The sequence below is a fragment of the Lampetra fluviatilis genome, chromosome 31 (assembly GCF_964198595.1).
Source record: "Lampetra fluviatilis chromosome 31, kcLamFluv1.1, whole genome shotgun sequence".
Lineage (NCBI taxonomy): Eukaryota > Metazoa > Chordata > Hyperoartia > Petromyzontiformes > Petromyzontidae > Lampetra > Lampetra fluviatilis.
Window position 1 is genome coordinate 10,193,238 of NC_136305.1, and position 17,398 is coordinate 10,210,635.

Sequence of the window (17,398 nt, forward strand, 5' to 3'; positions counted from 1 at the left end):
AATTTTTTTGCTTTACCAAATAAGGCCCACTGAACGATACAGCTCTTTTTAGAGTGACCTGGTCACAAATGATAGCTCAACAAAGTGTGGCAATTTATAGCAGCCAAATACACCGAATGCAAAGTTTCTAAACGTGGAGGGAAAAACCGGAGGACCCGGAGAAAAATCCACGCGTACATGGAGAGAGAGACACGCAAACTCCAAATATACAGCAGGCGTCAGGGTCAGGATCGAACCCACGGCCTCCTTCATACCAGGCGAGGTAGTTAACATCTCATCACCGCGGCACCTCTCTGTGTGAAGCTTGTATGTTCTCCTCCTCTTCTATACGGGTTTCCTCCGGGTTCTGCGGTTTCATCTCATAGCTAACTAGTATCACAGGCTGTGCACCAGTGAAAGCATAGACACCGTACCCTACTGTATTCTGACAAATGCTGGGCCTGAATAGACTTCACTTTCAAGGTCCAATCGCACCGTGAGAATGTTGCACGTTGCTGTCACACGCCGGAGCTTTAGACGATAACATCTTGGTGCGTCATCGTGTGAGAACAGATGCCTCATTGCCATGGCCACCGCTCTAACCAGGCCTCGGTTGCCTCAGGAACGGCCTAGAAACAGCATCAGTACCCGGGTGTGGGTGACCATACTCCGTAAGCTAAGTGGCCCCGTGGGCTCAGCCCCTCCCGCCCGCCCCTCCCCCAACTTCCATGGCCAGAGTTGAGGGTCTGAACAGCATTCAGGGGACAGGTATGGATGGTAGCTGTTGAGATACCTGCTTGCACCTCCACTCTCACACCTGTAGCTATTTCATTGATGGGAGGCTCAACAGGGACACATAGAAAACTGGCGGCCCCTCCCACCCCTCCGCCAGCCACGCCTACTTTTACATATCCACGCCCACTTGACCATTGGCTTCACCCACTGCCCACAGGCCCCCGCCTATTCATCTACCAGCACCCACCCCGCTACTCAGGTAGCCCCCCACGCCCCTTTGCCCACATTACGAGTTCGAGTCCGGGACAGATCCCTTGACATGTCCACAAAAGCCTTTGGGGACACCAGGGAGGATAAAAAGCCTTTCTCAAACCACCAGGGACTAGGTCCAGACCAAGCCCGGACAACGTTTGGGTTCTTTCGGTAAAGTCACGTAGATTTTTATTTTAATAATAAAAAAATATAATAAAATGAAAATAACTAAATTAAATCACTACAGTCATTTTGCTGTGGCTGTTCCACCTGATGACGGAAGCTTGTGTTGCCTCCGAAACGTCGTGATTTAATTTAGTTATTTTCTTGTTCATCTACGTGACTTTACCGAAAGAACCAAAGAGTATGGATCCTTGCAGTCACGAAAACTTCAAATCTAGAAGTAACGTTTGGCTTAGCTTGCACTCTCACTCTCCCAACGCGTGCTTTGGCGCTGCAGGACCCTGACCAGCATGCAGTATCAAAACATCCTCCCAGACGCAACCCATTCCAGCAATCGCTAATATTACACAAAAAAGGAGCGAGCGAGCGTGCTCTCACGAAGAAACCCACTAGACTGATCCAGTTATGAGACAAATGCGCGCGGATAGAAGGGGAGGGGGGGGTAAGATTCCATTGACAAATATCGTGCGTGCCGCACCACCGGGACATGCGTTATTCATGCTCCACCTCGGAACACGATGCGCGGCTGCAGAGCACGCAGCAGCTAAGTAAACACGGTGACGTTACAGCGGCGGCGAGGTTAATATTCCACGTGTTTAAAGTAGGTCAAAGCTACCACGGCCATTGGTTGCAGCCGCATGAAGGCCAGATTCTGAGTGATGAGTAAAAACAGGAGAACGAGGCCTCCTTCACGGTGACACGGTGACAGCCCTGGCACGTAACCTTGAACAACAACAAAAAAACGACTAAAGTATATTTTCAAGCAAACCGCTTCTCGCGTAAACACCGCGGGGAGGAGGTGGGGGTATGATATACGCGCCCTCTCGGTCATTCTATTCCCACGGCATTGATTTGTAGAGAGAAACTGGCTCGGCTGGATGGTGTGCCGCCGAAACTAATGTGTGTGGATGAACTTCTTTCGCACTGTACGTAGCTAACCGTGCTCATGGGAGGTGCTGGGGATGGACAACAAACTGACACGCAAAAGGCAGTTGGAAAGAAATGAGTTTTCAATCCGAGATGGTTTAAGTACATAGCTCCCAGGGGCTTCCTCTTGTCGGGAGGAGCGTTCCAGACGGCCGCAGAAGCTCATCTCAAAACCATGGCTCGTGGGGCCTGTGCGCTGCAGAATGGCAACCGTTTCCTCTCTGCTCCCTGTCTCTGAAGCTGTAAAAATGTCGAGCGCGATGATACAAATCTGTGCACACATTCACACTTAAATGTCCATTCTCATAACGTTTTGACAACCAGCCCCACCACACACGTACCAACGCGTAACGGATGTGGCGTGTGTGTGTGTGTGGCATGCTTACGTGTGGCTAGAGCACTGCATGCACGGCGGATGTTTGCCTCTCTCGCCGTTACTCATCGCAGAAACATCGGCGGTTACGAGAGGTCACAAGGACGGTGACGTGTGAGGCTCCATGTCTCCCTCCCAGTGGATGTGGTTATTGTAAGCGACGCAACCACCAACAAGCGCCTCTAGACTTACAGCACCACGCCGAGGCTGTGGGGGGGAGGCCCCCCACACTCTCTGTCACATGTTCAAAGCTTTTTGTTCATTGTATTATTCCGCTTATTTTACCCAGGAAAGCCTCACCGAGTCTCAAGACTCTTTTTTTCAAGAAGGGTCCTGGCCAGGTTTTCACAGGCGTGGGCAATATTGCTGCTGCTACCGTGTGTGAAATGCCAATCGAGCTATTTTCAGGAAATGTGTCAGCATTTGGGTGTTTGGCTACTTACCAGTTGCATTGGCCCGCCACGGTGGCTAGATGTTAACTACCTCGCCTGGTATACAGAGGTCGTGGGTTCGATCCCAACCCTGAAGCCTGCTGTATATTTGGAGTTTGCGTGTCTCTCTCCCCGTGGTCGCGTGTTTTTTCCTCTGGGTCCTCCGGTTTTTCCCTCCACATTAGAAACATGCATTTAGAGTATTTCGCTGCCATAAATGCCCCCACAACAAGCCACTTAATTGAGCTATTATTTGCGGCCAGGTCACTTCTAAAAAAGAGCTCCACAGCTCAGCGGGCCTTAACTAGTAAAATAATTGTGGGTTTTATTACGCAGTATTGTTTTCACCCCATACGTTGTATGGGACGAGTCCAAAGAACCTGGAGCAAAGCCACGAAGAACAGGGGAGAAATGTACAAAACTCGGCACAGAAAAACATGTGAGTCGGGAATCGAACCCAGGTCCTATTTGCTGTGAGGCACAAGTGTTACCAACGCTCAACCCTGCCGCCCATTAAAGAGAAACAAGACTCAAGACTCTAAAGTTAAGGTCATGAGTGGCAGTGACGTAGCTGCAGTGCTATATAGCCATGAATGTAAAGAGAAACTATAAATTATTATGAGGTTTCAGACTTGTTGGGGACAACGCATCTACAAGACAATTGCGTATTTCTGGGAATGCATCGCACTCTTTATTCCCCAGCCCTTTGTGGACACCAGTGCCAGTCTAACCATTTATATCATCGCAATCGAGGGATAAAGGGAAATAGCTCGCTAAGAAGTAGAGATTAAGCTTCAAAAGTGGCGCGCGCACATTTTGATTGACCACATGTTCTCATGGACTGATCGTTTAATGCTGGGCGCATCAGCGCAGCTAAAACCGTCTGCAAGTCTTGGAGACGCTGAGATTTTCAGACATTCCTCTGACAAATCCGCCGGAACAAAAAAAAAGCCAAAGCACCGGGAAATTGTGCCTGTGATCAAGGAAGGCTGCAGTTAATGTGTAACTTTCCCCATTCACGTTCGTGTCTGTGCACAACAATGGAGCGGACTCTGCTCGCCGATGAAGGATGCCGCATTCTCACCAAATTCAGACACAATCCATCTGTGATGAATGGCCCAGATTTATCTGCGTCTGCTTCCATTGTGGAGCAACTCCCACCCCCCCCCCCCCAGTAAAATTGTCCCAGCCAAGCCAGAGAAGCCTTTTGTGAACCATGAAGCAGCCTGGGAACTCATTTCCCTCAAAACATTTAATGGGCGCTGTTTACCGGAAAAGGGGAGAGCGCGTTCATGATGCTCGCTGTTGTTGTTTTTTTTAAACAACCAAAAATTGGAAATCGTGTTTTCCGGAGTGCCCGGCTCGGGCCCTCACCGGCCCCGCCGCAGCTGTGTGGTGCGGCACGGGCGGCTACGCTCTCAATCGCGTGCAGAGTGGCACTTCAGCTGCGTGCTGCTCAACAAAGCCACTCAGGGGCTTGAGACGCTGCACAGCGCCGGTCGTTCTTCTTAGGTCGTCATCGTCGTCTTCTTCTTCACGCTCACGAGGGTAAAGGCAGTTGTAGACGTATCGTACCAGCAAACATCGCCTCATTTAAAATATTCATTTGGCTCACGGGCAACGAAACAGCCTGCCTTGTACTCACAAAACGACAAACAAGCCGGTTCTTGTCACCGGCCGTCAAGACGCCGCCGGTGCGTTACGAACGCATGGGCCCGTAGATGGACTCCGCACGTGTCGGTGGGCACGGTGACACGGGCACCCCTCGTCTCCCTTGGCCCGGCACCAGGCGGGGGCGGCGGGGGCGGGCGGGCGGGGGAGGGCACGGAGCAAGGCCGCCGCCGCCACCCGGCGACTCGCATCTGCCGCTGCCACTCTTCCCCGAGCGAGCGGGAGACGACGCCGTCGAGGTGTCCCCCCCCCCCGTCCCGCCCTCACCTCGCCCCTCCCGCGATTGTTCCGTGTCAGAGGCGTGCGGCACGGCCGTGTCACGTTCTTGCCCTGTCTGTCAATGTGACCCGTGACAAACATTGAGCGTGGGCCTGACCCGAGCAGCCTCTTGTTCGACAGCCTCCGGTACAGGAGAGTTCTTCCCCACCAGTGACAACTCTCTGCTCAGAATCGCAGTGCCGTCCTGTTCTATCCTTGCCAACGATGGCAATGCTTTCAGAGGGCTCGCTGCCAATGCCGAGGTCTGCTTGCCACGAGAAGGCTTCACGAGGGAGTTTGTGGAGTTTTGCTGAAGGAGCGCAGACTCCTTGGATTGCAAGCATAATTCGTTCCGGAAACGTGTTTGTAATCCAAAGCACTCGTATATCAAAGCACTCGTATATTAGTTGTGATCACGTGACGCTCGGCAGACAAAGCGTATACATGTACTTCTCGTATTGCAAGACTTCGCTCGTTTATCAAATTAATATTTATATTAAAAAATTGCTCGTCTTGCAAAACACTCGCAGACCAAGTTACTCGCGATCCGGGGTTTTACTGTACGGTGCCTAGCTTGGGTTGCATGGCCGCGATTGCAAGACTGTGGCTTGTCGTTAATTCTCCAATCACGAAGGAGATGCGGTGCGTCGGGTCTGTCGATGTTTTGATGCAGTCGATGGGGCGCTGGTGTCTTCGAGGAATGCCAAAGCCAGGAGGTGCAACGTTTGGGTCTCTGAGTATCCGTGTCATTCCACGCGGTTTGCCAGCGTTCTCGCGGATCCGGGCGGGATTCTAGGACGGTGAATGCACGATCCGAGAAGGGGGATCGGGAGTCGAGTTGGCGGCGAGGGATATCGATGAGGCCTTGATTTGGCGGGTAGTCAGTTAGCATGGGCAACGGAAGAGGCACGCTTCCTTGCAGTTTGCACGTCTCTGCGGATATTTGGTGGCAGAATGTTAACCAGAAGAGGGAGCCAGGGAATTGGTGTCGGCTTCAGAGTTCCAGTTATGACGCGCATTGCGTTATTCAATTATACTCGCTCCTGGACCAGGCTGGAGCACAGTGCTCTGTCACTGAGGAGATCAGTGATAGGACGTTGAACTTCTTCAAAACCGTACGTAGCCAACCATGCTAATTGGAGGTGCAGATAGGATGGCAGTTAGCAGCACGTGAGCTCAGGCGAGTGCTTCCAAGTAATAAAAAATAAAATGTAATTTTCCCCACAGTTTTATTCCAATTGTGCTATTAGAATTCCACCCCAGCCTGCCGTATGAGAGCAATGTTCGTTGCATGAATGTCAAACCAATACTTTAAGTGCCGGAGCTAGACTTTTGCCAAATTAAGTACAGAACCAAACGTAATGAGATATTTTCTTTTAGTGCAGTCATTGGTGACCGGCCTGATAAAATCAACTTATAACACACGAACAGCCTTGTTTAATCGCAAACCAATCCATCCGTCTCGATGTCAGTCCTTGGTGACAACTGGCATTCAATCTGTTCTGCACTGCGCAGCATCAGTGCCGTCCTTCCGTGCAAATCTGAAGACTCTCTGCTCTTTCCTCAGTCTTCTCCCATGTCTGCATGAATGTCCTTTTTAAGACGATGAAAAAAAAATATTTTTTTCCCTTTCTGGCGATAAAACAGGAGGTGTTAAGATGTTCAAACACCAAATAGAAACCTATTGCAAAGCATCAGGTCTGCATTAAGCACATGCACTTGTGGAAAGACATGCAAAAAACATGCTCTGATAATTATACAAGCATTCTCTTTGAAACTGATTGGCCTACACCAGAGACAGCCTTCATTGTGGTCTAGTCTCACCAGTGTTAGGCCAGAGAACGCCAAAAGGCAAACAGTCCAGGCAATACAAGTATCAAAGTACTTTTCGATTTAAAGCTTTCGTGACTGCAGGGATTCATCTTCTTGGTTCTTTCAGTAAAGTCATGTAGAAGGGAAATAATACAATAATAAAAATACAACATAATAAAATACAATTTATTATGTTTTATTTCCCTTCTACGTGACTTTACCGAAAGAACCAAGAAGATATCAAAGTATTCATAACTCGATTTGAGCAGTTATATCTACGGGTCGTTTTTTGTCAGTATGGCAAGAAAGGTCACATAGATGCCCTTTTAAAGTTCAAATTGTCTGCATTACACATTTATGAACGATGGAATGGATCGACTCACCGCACACGAGAGGCCCGTTTAATCAGAGACGGCTGCCCGAATTTGAAACCAGGGTGTCAGTTCTTCAGCGCTCTGACCCCTGAACCCCCCGGCCACCTCGCGTTACCCAACTTGCTTATGTTCAGCTTTTTTAAAGAGTATTTATCGCACGCAGCGGGCATGTCTGCGACGTGGAAACTCAACGTGCAGCACGGGCTGGAGGCTGAGGATCAAAGCGACTGGCAGTCGTAACGCGCTCGGGGGGGGGGGGGAGACGCGACGTCGTCCTCCGGACGGGTAATGTTTAGCAGAATTGGCACACGAGCCGCGCGCTTCCTGGCATTAACGTTGATCCAAGGGGCATCGCAACCTTGCGCCAAGGCCCAATTGACTCGATCGCTTAATTACCACGAATGACAATTCCAAGCTCCCCGCGTCCGAGATGGGCGATGCACGATAACATACGAGTTGTATATTAACGTGCGTTGCATGGACATGTAAGCAAGTCACCAAAGTCTACAAATTTTCCTAATATGGGGGAAAAAATGTTTTCAAGAGATTATTGTTTTGTTTTGCCTTCTCATTCGCACTGTTTATGTATTTTTCTGTCTGGGATTACTGTTTGTATACGTTGTTGGCTTCCTTAGCTTTAACGTAACAAACGTTGAAAGTATTTTGTTTCGGGTTGCACTGCTCTGTGAGTGATCCGAATGGGTGACTAATCTCGCGACACGAGGGCTCGAGCACAAGCGAGTAAAATTCGGTTAACGTTTTTAATCCATTTGACAAAAACTCCGGTTAACCGAAACAACTGTTCGTCGAATTCACTTATAAGTTCAAAAATAAATAAATAAACCACTGAGTCTGCAAAAGAGCTATTTCCACTGCCAAAACAGAAAACGTTATAATGTAAACAAAGCCAGTTGGAGGTCTAAACGCTCATAAATGGGCATCACTGATTGGCTGAGGGGATGGCTCGGCACAAACGTACGACCGCTCGGATTGGCCGAAATCGGCACCCGCGTGCATAACGCAAACGTACCGCGAATAAAAATGTTAACGTCAGTCGAAACCATGGGGCCCGATGGGAGGCGTTAAACTTTAACCGAAAAACCCTTGACCGATGTAACTGTTAACCAAGGAACTATTGTATATATATATTTACGCTTTCAAAATGACGTGCGGTGGCTTTTCCAGCGGTCCGTAAGTTTTTTGTCAGTGCCATGCCCTGAGCAGACATTTCAAAGCGGTGTGAAAACACAGCCTTGAGAGAATAAACAGGGCGGGCAAACACACGTATGAGATTCACCAAAATTGACCGCTCTCTAGCTTCTTGGCAGATGCCCTCAATCGCATTGTTATTTGCTGTTTATAGTTTATCGGCGGCAATTTGGTCTGCTTGCTCGATCGATGCGGTGCCACTGCAGGCAGGCGCTCCAATGCTGCACATTTGTTTTAAGCACCAAGCTTGTATCTGTTATTTACAATTTTCCCTTATCATCTCCAAGTTCGGAAAGAAAGTTTAAAAAACAACTGGCTGCTGTGCCAGGAAGTTTAACGGTGCTGCGATGTGCCTTGGAGTTCCTCAAAGTTTCCTGTAATGTGAAATGGCAGTTGTTGTTCTGCATCTACATCAGCCGTACGAAAAAAGACTCTCCGCTTTCGTTCCCAGCAGCAGTCGTGGAAGTAGAGGCCTTAGTCAATCATTGCTGGATGAAGGTCTCCCTCACCGCCGTGCGGGTCACGGAGCCCCTTTCATCAACCTGCACTCAACACCGTCCTCAAGCGTAGTTTATAAGCGCTAACGTGGTTGCTAACGCCACAGAGTGTAACGGAGGCGCTAACGCGGGGGTCACTAAGCGAGGATCTATTGAGGCCACTAGCACAGTCATTAACAGAGTCAGTCACGAACAGAGGAGCTATGCACAAACGCAGTCCGCCGATGGGATGTTCTTCTCATCGCGTCAACTGACACAGCCACCAACACGGTCACTCGCGCCCACACAAATGCACCCGTGCAGTCACTGACATGTGCACGTAAGCAGTCACTGACGTGGTTCGCTAATGGCGCCGCGATCGAGGCTCACCGAGAGGGCGCCCAGTGCGGGATCCTCCGCTAGCGAAGTTCTCTCGTGAAAGCTGGCACGCATGTAAGCGTCTGTCACGCAAACGCGCACGAGTAAATAAATAAAAGTGCTTTGCTTCCCGGAGGAATTTTAAACCATCTGGAATGACTTAGGAGTCAGCGTCCTGGCAGAAACCCCGTGACCTACATTCCACAACGGTTCCAGTTCTCCTGTGCCTCCTCCTAATCATTTAAAGCCCTTAATTGAAAGGAGTTGAGGGTGCTTAAGTCCTTTAAATATTACTAGCGAACGGTACACGATGTCAAGGAGCGCGTAAAGTGTGCTTGTTGTGTGTAGGGTTTCGCTGCTTGTGGCAATGCCTGGATGTAAAATTTCTATAATGGCTTTCAGTTGTTTGGGCCAACTGTGCACGACATTACCAAATCATAAATTTCATCGATAAGAGTGTCTTATGTTGGCTTCTAGAAAGGGGTGATGATGCTGGAACCCAGAAAGTGGAATCAGCCCAGAGGTAAAAATGCCAGGTGTCACAGCAATCACCAGCCCTCTATTTATTAACCTGAAGATAACATTCTGTTATCAGCAAGTTCACAAATGCATTGCTCAACACGCAGCAGTGCCCAGAAAGGACTTCAACAGCCTTTCTCAGGTTGTCAAAATGGGAAGATTAACACCTTACGCAGAACATTAACAACTAACTTCATTACCATTACTTTTTTATGGTTCGATCGCTTTCATTAATTTGTTCTAAATATAGGCCCGTGGCTACCGAGCTGAGCCGAGAGGAGTCACGCGGCTGCGGGGCTGCATGTCCAGACCAGTCTAATGGGACTTCGCTGCCAAGTGAAGGACGCCACGGGGAATACCAATGAGGCTTCGCACTCGCCAAGCTCCGGCCTTCAAGGACCCACCCGGCCCAGCGAACCCTGCAGTCGCCACAACAGCCCCCCCCCCCCGCCTTTCTCTTGAGGATTTTTTTAGTTTTTCGCTTTTCGAGCAGCAGCCGGGGGAGTTGTGGCACAGAAGTGAAAACTCTTAATGTCTCTATTCCCACAAGCCCCGGGCCAATGTCGGATGCAAACCTCGCCGAGCCAAGCCGCATCCATTAACCGCGTGGCCGGCGGATGCGCCCCGCGGCCCCCACCCGCCCCCCGCCCTCCGCTCACCCAACCACTCACCCCCCCGCTCCCCACCGCGTGGCGCAGCCGATCGTCCGAGGCGGAGGTCTCGCACGGCGGCCGGCTCCAGCGTAGTGCATTTGTGGCAAAGGCTCCAGCGTTTACAGCCAGTTAGCCGTGGCGTCCGCGGCACGCGGCGTTGCCAACGCGTGCGCGGGCCCAGCGGGGTCAGGGAGCCGCGTGGCTCCGCGCAACGCCGGCGCCGTGTGGCAGCGCCGGACGCTCCCGAGTCATCCGAGGTTAGCGAAAGAAGACCGGGTCACATTCTCGAAGCGAGCGGCGGTTCAAGTAAGGCCCTGGTGTCCACTTAAATAGCGGCGCGCCAAAAGCATCGCTCACGCTCCGTGCTGCGACGCTCGTTAATGGGGAAAACTCAGCGTGCTCCGCTCGGCAATTCCGCGGAGTGCGACGAGACGTCTATACATTTATTCTCTATTACTTACTTGCTTATTATTTGGAAATCTTCGCAAGGGAAATGAAGTACGCGTTATGAAATCGCCAGATGGGTTCGTGCGAGCCTCACTGCCTGCGCTGGTGGAGTTAGAGCAGCAACCCGTGAACGGCTTAATCCTCCTGACTACTTAACGGATAACTTAATTTACGGGTCTCCGCACTTGCATTCACGCTCGTGCATTACACGGCGACGAAAAGAGAAAACGACGCCAATTCAACGTCGCGACGACAACAAAGGGCCCTTCACGTGCCGCGAGGGCTCTCGTGGTGGCGCGTTAACGTCTTCTGTAACACAACCACCGACATAGATTTTATTTTTGGGTCCCGAAGTTTTCTCATTTTAATCTCGATTTTTATCTCCGTATCGCGTTGCGGCCGTTACGTAATGTTGAGTGCGCTAATCAGAGGTGCAGGGAAAGGACAACAAACTAAATACAAAAACCAGTTCTAAAGAAATTAGTTTTCAATTTAGATTTAAAAGTGCACAGCTCCGTTGGCTTCCTCATATCGGAAGGAAGAGTGTTCCAGACGGCCGCAGAAGCGCGTCTGGAAACGCGCGATGCAGCAACCGTCTTTGTTTGATGGCTAGCCAAAAGCTGCTGCGAGGATGACCAGATTTTGCGTGATAATTTATGCTCCTTACCGAGAGTCAGCAAGGCATCGTGGTTCATTCGTGGCAAGCACTTTGTGCGTAACAAGGGCCCAATGCACCAGCGCCTGGCGCTTTGGGATCGCGCATGCCAGCAGGTCACGCGGTCGCAACGCCCCGCGCATGTGTGTGCCCAAGGTATGCAAATAGCTCCTTCAAGTGTCACGACGATGGTGCTTTCGCAGGCGAAAACTGGTTGAACCTAACGATAACAGAGGCCCAAAGGCTACGCGCAGATGACTGACGTGACGGCGTCACATTTCAATTAAGGAGGCATTCTCAAACACGCTGGCGCAGCTGCGCTGGGTTATCCGAGGGCTTCTGCGTTGGGATCAAACTGACAAGGAATTAATTTACACCCATGCACGGCAGCCACTCAAGTGCTGCATGATTCAATCCCTTAATATCCCTTACTGGGAACGCGATTCTGCTGTGCATAAAGATCAACATTACCGCCACAATTTTTGTTCATGTCGACTGGCCCGCAATGGTCCCTTCAATCTCAATAATCGTTACAGTAATGCGCCGCACGTCCTGTAAGGTTTATTTTATTTTTGTTTTGCCACGCACGAATGTGCACTTTGATTTTGTTTTATTCTCACAGCTCGCCCATAATGCCGCGGGAAATTGAGGCTCATGACTCTTAAGCTCGCATTCGTTTAAATACACGATCGCAGCGCACGCACCGACGACGGCAGGCAGCTGCGGACAGATGAAGAGTAAAAGAGAGCCGCCGCATGTAATCTCCACATTATCCATGCTCGCTGCCTCCCATGCTAGGCTGGGAGCGCGCATGCCTACAGCAGCAGCGGGGGCAGCAGCGGCGCTGCTTTCACTCACCGACGCCGCGCCTCGGCCCATCCCCATCTCTAGCCCCTCGATGACATTTTTGTCAGAAAAAAAATTCACGGCAAAAGCCCAGGTCTCACAAAATCCTCCCGCAAGCGGCGCGTACGATTTCCACAGCAATTCAACACGCGCGCGCGCGTGCGCCACTTTTGGCAATGCGGTGCTTTTTGCCCGCAGCGTGGGAAATGGAAAATCAATAATCTTCGAGAAGTCGGCAGATGTGCAAATAGACCACGGCGTGCCCGTTGCCCCAGAGTAACCTTTTCTGAGCGAGCACTCGAAGCAACCGAGGCACGGAGCACCGAGCGGCACGTTAGGACGGCGATCAAAAACGCACGGTGCCAAACCCAGCGGACGGATCCCGGGGGGGGCGGGAGCACTCACTTGCCGGAGACGGCGTGCTGTAGCCACTGACGGACATCTGGTGCAGTGGGTGAAGGCCGCCCAGCCTCTGCGGCGACATGGCCCCACCGCCGGACCCCGAGAAGAGGAAGGGGTAGGCGCCGGCGGCGTAGGCCGGCAGGTGGCCCTTGGGGCTCGGGGTGGAGCACGTGCTGCTGCTGGACGCCATGCCGGCCGCCCGACGGGGCCGCCGCTCGGCGCTAGCAGACTCCGCGGATCCAGAACAGCGCCGCCCTCCTCCGTCCAGCCTCCCGCCTCCGCGGGGCAAAGTCCACGACAGCCGCACGGTGACACGGCGGTCTCTGCACTTTGTCAAAACGGGGGCTCGTAAAGTAAAGTAAAAAAAGTACAGTGGACAGTTCCTCGGTGGTATCGAATATCAGCGAGGCCGCAGTGCAGATGTGTTCCACTCTGGCTCGCACGGTCGACTGCCGCGCAGCATTCCGAAGTGCTTTTGGTCTCAGTTCGAGCCGCCTCCCCTGGAGCCTCTGCAGTACATCTCAGTTTTTACGCTCGGTGCGATCGGCTGATGTAGATGCAGTCATGGCGCAGAGCCGCGGATTGAAGTTCAATTAGGCGTCACGCTCCCCGCCCTTTGGACGCCGTGATAGGAGCTCCCGGCCCACAGACTCTGCACAGATCAGTACCTGCGGGAGATAAAGAATCCAAAGGTCAGTCGCCCTAATATAGTTCAAACGGACACATACCCGCCACCGTACACCCGGTCCAACTTACAAACTAAGAGAAATGAAATGGTGTCCATTGGGGTGGTGTCACAGGGCATGGAGGGTTCAGCAGAGATGCTGCCGCTTGGAGAGTGGGTCAGAATGCTGCGGTGCCATGCAAAGCCAGTGTGCTGCGGGGCGGGAGGTGACATGGAATGAGAGGGACTCGCAAGGATGTGCCATTGCTAGGGAAGACGTGGACACTGACATCCTGAAGTTTCGTGTTCCCTAGACGTGGAAAAATCCTTGAGAATTTTTTTTAAAAATTGAATAAGCTTTTGAGTGGTAATTTCCTTTTCAAAAATGCATGAGAGGGACTGGCCCTGCAAGGCCTACAAGTCCCACAAGAAGGAGAGCCGGGCCGTGCTCGCAAACAAACACGGGGGCTTCTGCTACATTTCACCCGAGCATTTACACGACAACGCAAAACGCACGGATAACAATAAACGGCAGAGAAAATGACCACGGGGATGATGCACATGTCGCTGTGATGACGGCACACAACGGACTCAACGGGGGGGGGGGGGTGGAAGAACATTGACAAAAGGGTAAAGCGTTTGAAAAACGGTGAGCAAATTCGTACACCTTTCATTACTGAGACGTGTTTAGCTTTGAAGATCTAAAGGGGCAATAAAGTATGGTGATAAATGCACCCCCGAGTGTGTTTTTTTTATCTGGTGGGTTTGTTTATTCAGACTGAAACATGTTTCACTTTTTAAGCCCAGATAATATTGTCTCGCCCACTTGACAATCTCTCAAGCCCCTAAGCAGATTACTTTGCCGCCCAACAGGAGTTCCGTTGTGCTGTATGTGCACGCTCACAAGTGCGCAGCCATGTAAAAGAGAAATATGTTTGCACGGTCTGCATTGGTGCTTAATGCTAACAGAACGCTTAAAAAAATTTGCTGGAGCGTCACGGCTCCTCAGGCTGCGGGCGCCGCGGTCGACACGTGACTAGATCAACGACGATTCCATCTCCCGAGCGGCGGCGGGCGCTGCTCAGCCGGCCCAGTGGCTCAAAGCATTTACACCAAAGCGGGTTTCGTATAGTTGCCAGCTCAGACGGGACGCCACGGTGACGAGATGTTAACTGTCTCGCCTGGTATACAGGAGGTCGCGGGTTCCATACCGACCATGACGCCCGCTGTATATTTGGAGTTTGCATGTTCTCCCCGTGGTCGTGTGGAATTTTTCTCCGGGTCCTCCGGTGCTTCCCTCAACATTTAGAAACATGTGTGTAGAATATTTGGCAGCTATGAATTTCCACGTAATAAACCACTTCCTTGAGCTGCCATATGCGGCCAGGTCGCTTCTGAAAAAGAGCTATATAGCCCCAGTGGGCCTTACCTGGTCAAATAAAGTTTAGTTTCAGTTTAGATCCTTGTTCGGGGATGACTCTGCCCATCATTCCTCCGAGGTCGATAAAATAGTACCACTTTGTAGGGAATTCAAAAGTGGCTGTCCCATGGATAAACTCGCCCCCACCATAGCAATGTGGTATTTCCAAAACTGTCTCGGAGCTGCAAACAGGAGATGAGGCACTGCCTACTGAGCAAGACTTCACATTGATCTCTGAGCACCAGATGCTCGTGTTGTGAATCTCTGTGCATCCTGTCTGCAACGTTTGTACGTTGAACTTCTTTTGCACCGTCCGTAGCCAACCGTGCTCGTCGGAGGTGAAATATGTACGGTCCCATCATTAATTGGGTCACTGTCATCAGTCGTGATGTCACCACTGCTGGGTAAAGGCCTCCGCAAACCAACACCATCCCTCATGGGCACGCGATTCAAGAGCCTAGCTATGCAACGCGCTGATTTCAACATCACTGCAAGCCAAGGCCGTAGCCAGAGTCAACATTTGGGGGGGACCAAATTTGAAAACGAATTTCCTGCCTAAAATATTAAAAAATTCACTAACACACAGGATGGACTTTTAATTATTTTTTTACAATACTATCTAATAGTGTATTGTATTCCATTACTCTGTTTTTTCTTTTTTTACCTTTTCTTGTTTCATTGTAAGTAATGGCATATAAACAGAAATCTATTTTATAGCAATATATGGGGGGGGGGACATTTTGAGCATATTTGAATATTGTGGGCGATGTGTCCCCCCCAATATATATTATAATTGCGGCCTTGCTGCAAACCCTCATTCCTATACTAGTTGTGTTCACTCAATCGCGTTATATCCAACTGGCGTGATGAAAACACGGCGCCATGGGGAGGACAGACCAGTGTTCCACGATTTTCTTCCTCGGCTGTCGTTCGCCTAGCGGCGTCTCCTTGCCTCTCAAGCACGCCGACTTCTCTATTCGAGGTACAGCCATGGATGATGAGAGGAGCGTCTCGGGGTGAAACAGCGGAGCTCTCAACAATATTCTTAATGCGCGTCAGTGGCTTGCGCATGCGCGGCAAACCGAATCGATCAATAACCGCCGCCAGGGAAAGACCCCCAACTTTGCAAATGTTTCCGTGAACCACCGCAACTCTATTAGGCAATCACAACAAACTGAAGGGGAGGGAAAAAAAACACGCGATCCAACATAAACAAAGCAAAGGTGGCTGCCATACGTCCAGGCGCGGTTTCCCTCCACAGCACGAACGACTGCGCTGTTGTTTGCAAGCGGTGTAAATACAGCGGCCCATCCATACACGTGACACTCAAGCAGCAATATCGAGCACTACACGCACATGCGGAGACACGCACACATATAAAGATCCCCCAGATAGCCTGAACAGACTGTTGAAGCAAGTGCTGTTAGTGAGCACCTATGAAGGCCGGCATGGAAAACGAGGGGTGACTGGCCAGCACCACGCCCGGCCACCTTTGTCTCCCCAGTGGCGATGTTTACACACCACACCAGGTACTCATTTGAGGCTGAGTCGACCTAGGGGAGGCCCAAGACCGGCTCAAATAATCGTCGCTGATGTTGGCCGTGAGCGGAAACTGAACTCGGGTCGCCAGGTTTGTAGCACTAACCACTACACTACCGCTCCCCACAACCAAGACACACACACACCAAGACACGCGCACACACACACACTCATCCACAAGCATGCACTCACAACCCCCCCCCCCCAACACATCACAGTGTGCTGCAGCATTCCACAGCCCAGGCTCCCAGCAACTGCTGCTGCTGCTGTGACTTGAGGCTGGACACACATTGCCAGCCGCACACATTCGCCAACATCCCAGTGGCTCAACAAACCACTTGTGCTGCGCAAAGATCCACCCACCCCGGTCATTGGGGGTAAAACATTATTCAGCGAGCACCTATTAAGGCCGGGCACAGCGAGTGAGGCGGCAGGAGTGGCGTCAATCCCAGCCAACTTTATTTCCCCAGCGCTGATGTTGACATTGCGCACTCGGTACCCGTTTTTTGCCGGGTTGACCTAAGGGAGGTGAGGCCCGAGACCGGGTCAGACGTTCACCACTTGGCGTCGGCTGTGAGCGGGATATCAAATGCAGTGCAGGTCACCCGTGCGTCGCAGCGCAGTGCCTAACCACTGCGCCACCGCTCCCCAGCGTCCCGCAGGTTGTTAGTTAGTATTCCTCTGCCTTCACATTTGGGTCTAACAAGCGGAGCACTGACTTCTATTTATCCAGCTCGGCGCAAATGCATTTGTGATTGCACTTATTTACTTATGCATTGATCACGCTTAATGGCCACTGAAAACAAGGTTCCACGTCCCGTGCCGGTGTGCGGTCCTGGAAACAACACTGCTAAAGACCACGTCCTCTTTGCACACACATGGTAACGTACCCAAGGATTACATTTTTCAAAATATATTTCAGCACCTAGCACGCCACATTCAGTACTCCTCTTGCCATGGCCGTGAACTATGATCTATTTGCTATTTCACCAGGTAAGGCCCACTGAGCTACGTGGCACTTTTTCAGAAGCGACCTGGCTCTCACAAATGATAGCTCAACCACGTGGCTGATCCTCGTGTGGAAATTTACAGGAGCAGCCAAATACTTTGAACGCATGTTCATAGATGTGGTGGGGGAAAAACCGGAGGACCCGGATAAAAACCCGTGCGACCACGGTGACACGCGAACTCCAAA

The 17,398-nt window shown here is 51.1% G+C and overlaps 1 protein-coding gene across 4 annotated transcripts in view; it reads right to left on the bottom strand.

The window, feature by feature from the left end:
- The window catches only part of LOC144943535 (retinoic acid receptor beta-like), a 112,794-nt gene that overhangs the window by 39,664 nt on the left and 55,732 nt on the right, over positions 1-17,398 (bottom strand). For 3 of the 4 annotated variants that reach the window (XM_078871079.1, XM_078871080.1, XM_078871078.1), the window contains exon 2: positions 12,584-13,248. In XM_078871079.1, the coding sequence (XP_078727205.1) occupies positions 12,584-12,770 (187 nt within the window). In that variant the 5' untranslated portion in view covers positions 12,771-13,248. Of the gene's footprint in view, positions 1-12,583; positions 13,249-17,398 lie in introns of those variants that run through there. The other variant, XM_078871084.1, reaches the window with a different exon arrangement.